Raw genomic sequence first — 2,666 nt, forward strand, 5'->3', positions numbered from 1 at the left:
CGACGGCGGGACTCGAAGCCCCACCGCACGCCGGGGAGACGGCGTCCTCACGGGGTCACCGCCGGGCGTGCCCGCTGACGCTTCCTCCCCAGGGGCGACCCCAAAACCCGGGGAAGCTCCGATGAGGGGCCTCGTCTCACCCGCACACTCTGCTTTTAGACTCGCGCCCGAGCAGACGACCTGCCGGGCAGACACGGGAAGATGGACTCGCCGCTGCGTGTCCAAGACCCAGAGTCCAGCGGAAGACGAGCCCACGGAGGTCACGACGACACCGTGGAGGAAGGGAAAGCCGTGACGTCGTTAGAGCGAACAGACAAACCGACGGGACTGCAGCATACGGCGTCAGGGGTGCAAGCCGAGTGTGTTTCTAAAGATGAGCAGCAACAGTCCAAAAACGAGCTTGAAAAACATTCGATAATGGCCTCGAAAACAATAAAATCCTTAAAAATAAAGATACATAATGATAGGTTCGCTATATGATTATAGATATAATTATATGGTTTTATGTGATAAAATATTTTATAATATATTAACATATTAGTTAATATTTTTAAGTATTACATTTTTATATATCACTTTAAAGGTCAAATGTGATGATAGATATAATATAGCTATAATATTCCATATATATCTACAAATACATAAAAATCACTATATATGTAAAGTTGTTGAGAAAGATGACATCGGAACGTTAATGGAAGGTCCTTTCTGGTGCTGAGATTTCAAATGGCTTCAGACTTCTGTTTCTCTAGCTGATCTCCATTTTCCCATGTTTTTCACAATGGTCATTTGTCATGTGTGTAAGTGGTAAAGTAGTGTCGAATGAGCACAGGAGGGTGGCAGCCTCGAGAGAGCGGACGTCACGCGGCGTGACACCAAACGCCCCGCTTCCGGCCGGCGCCGCCTCCCAGGGGTGAGACGCAGACGGCATCTCCAAGACCGGAGCGAAACCACCTGTGCCCTCACCTGCCGGCCCTGCTCCAGGCCCTGCTCCCCCCTCCCCCGTCCTACCCGAAACGGTAAACGCCTTCGACGTGACGGCCTCTTTTCCGAAACCACGAGAACGTGACAAGTAACCGACACCGGCTGACAAGGTGCGCTTCGGTCGAAGCCCTGGCCGGCCCCTCCCCCCACCTGTCGGCAGGCCCCTCTCTCTCACCTGCGCGCCAGAGGAAGGTGTTCCAGTCGAAGGCGGCATTTGGGGCCGTCACGATCCCTGGGCGGGAGGGAGAGAAGGAGATGCTCACATGGCTGACATGACCGGCTTCTTCGTGCTGCCGTTTAAACGAGGGTCATGCTCGGTCCCTACGAAGCCACTCCAAGCTCCGAGTGCTTCGCGAACTCCCGTGAGTCCCTCCGCACGCGGGGTTCAAAGTGAGCCCACGGGGTCCCCACGAGAAAAGACCCGCAGCCGCGCCCCCCCCTCCCCGCACACACACACGTCAGGACGGGCTTGGCTGCTTCTGCTTTTGGACAGTGGCCGCACGACGTGCAGCAAAGGTGGCCGTGTGCCCCTCGGCATCACGGAAAGCTCACGGGGCCTGAGCTCGCGACCCGGGCCTCAGTGCCCGGTCGACCCTCAGTCAGAGTCAGTTGCTCCTTGGGACCACTCTGTCCCTGACTTCCACGGGGCCGTGGAGTCATGTCCCAGCTGTGTCCAGGAGGCCCCGAGGGCTTCGGGAAGGGACGTCCGCGGCCACCATCGGGCAGGGCGGGGTGAGGGCAGGAAGGGGTGGACGCGGAGGCAGAAGCGTTCCAGGTCTCCCCAACTCAACTCAGCCTCCACAGAGAAGCTCGTCTCTTTTCTTTCTTAAACATACCCTGACAGGCATTTGAGACCTTGCTCCCCAGTATCTGTCATCAGTTTGGCTGAAATCAACTCTTATAAGAATGCAAAAGACAAAAAAAGCAAACCCAGACCATTGATAGAGTACGCTGTACTTCTGCAAGTGGAAAACCTTGCCATCTGCATTTTTAATTATTCTTTTATAATGTTTTCTTATTTATCTTTTATCTTAATGTTAAAAATAATAAAAGTGTATCCATTCTGCAACCTATTTTTAAGTAAATCTCAGACACGGTATTATTTCATCCACAAACATTTCAGTACCTGTCTCTACGAGATAAAGACTCATTTTTTTTTTTCAAATATGTATATTTAAAAATTCTTACCTTGACTCTGCACATAGATTTTACCCTTAGCATGCGGCTTTCGAAAACAGGGGAGAGAGAAAGAAAGAAAAAAAGTAAATGTGATAGTCCATTGCAACCATGTTTTAGAAATAAAAAGGAGGCCACAAGAAAATCATTTTGGAGCAACATGTCACAAAGCGTCACCTACACAGCCGCTCGCAGACTAGTTACTGTGTAAGAGCAAAGAGTTACTTCTGCTTTTAATGGGGGTTAGCCCATTAAAATACAGCATCTGTCGGGGAAGAAGCATGAAGGAAGATGTCCCTTCTATCAGGCGTGGTGCGACTTTAGAGTTTTATGCTTCACGTTAGTAGGAAGTTATTAAGCTCGGACGAGAACATGCCAGCCACAGCGCCCAGCTGGTGTGTATCATGCACTAAAGCTGAAGGCTGACGTTTGGGGAAACGTGGTTTGGGGGTACAACACCCTCGAAGGGAAAGAGTACGCTCCCCCAGCTCTGGAGAAGGAAGGGG

At 51.3% G+C, this 2,666-nt stretch overlaps 1 protein-coding gene across 3 annotated transcripts in view; it reads right to left on the reverse strand.

Annotated features, from left to right (window-relative positions):
* Positions 1-2,666, reverse strand: part of GLT1D1 (glycosyltransferase 1 domain containing 1) — a 61,174-nt gene that overhangs the window by 18,544 nt on the left and 39,964 nt on the right. The window contains exons 5-7 of one of the 3 annotated variants that reach the window (XM_023524268.1): positions 2,173-2,209; positions 1,135-1,216; positions 117-399 (exon numbers count right to left, since the gene is read on the reverse strand). In XM_023524268.1, the coding sequence (XP_023380036.1) occupies positions 261-399; positions 1,135-1,216; positions 2,173-2,209 (258 nt within the window). In that variant the 3' untranslated portion in view covers positions 117-260. Of the gene's footprint in view, positions 1-116; positions 441-1,134; positions 1,217-2,172; positions 2,210-2,666 lie in introns of those variants that run through there. The other 2 variants (XM_023524269.1, XM_023524267.1) reach the window with 2 other exon arrangements.

This window comes from Pteropus vampyrus, unplaced genomic scaffold (genome assembly GCF_000151845.1).
Source record: "Pteropus vampyrus isolate Shadow unplaced genomic scaffold, Pvam_2.0 Scaffold457, whole genome shotgun sequence".
Lineage (NCBI taxonomy): Eukaryota > Metazoa > Chordata > Mammalia > Chiroptera > Pteropodidae > Pteropus > Pteropus vampyrus.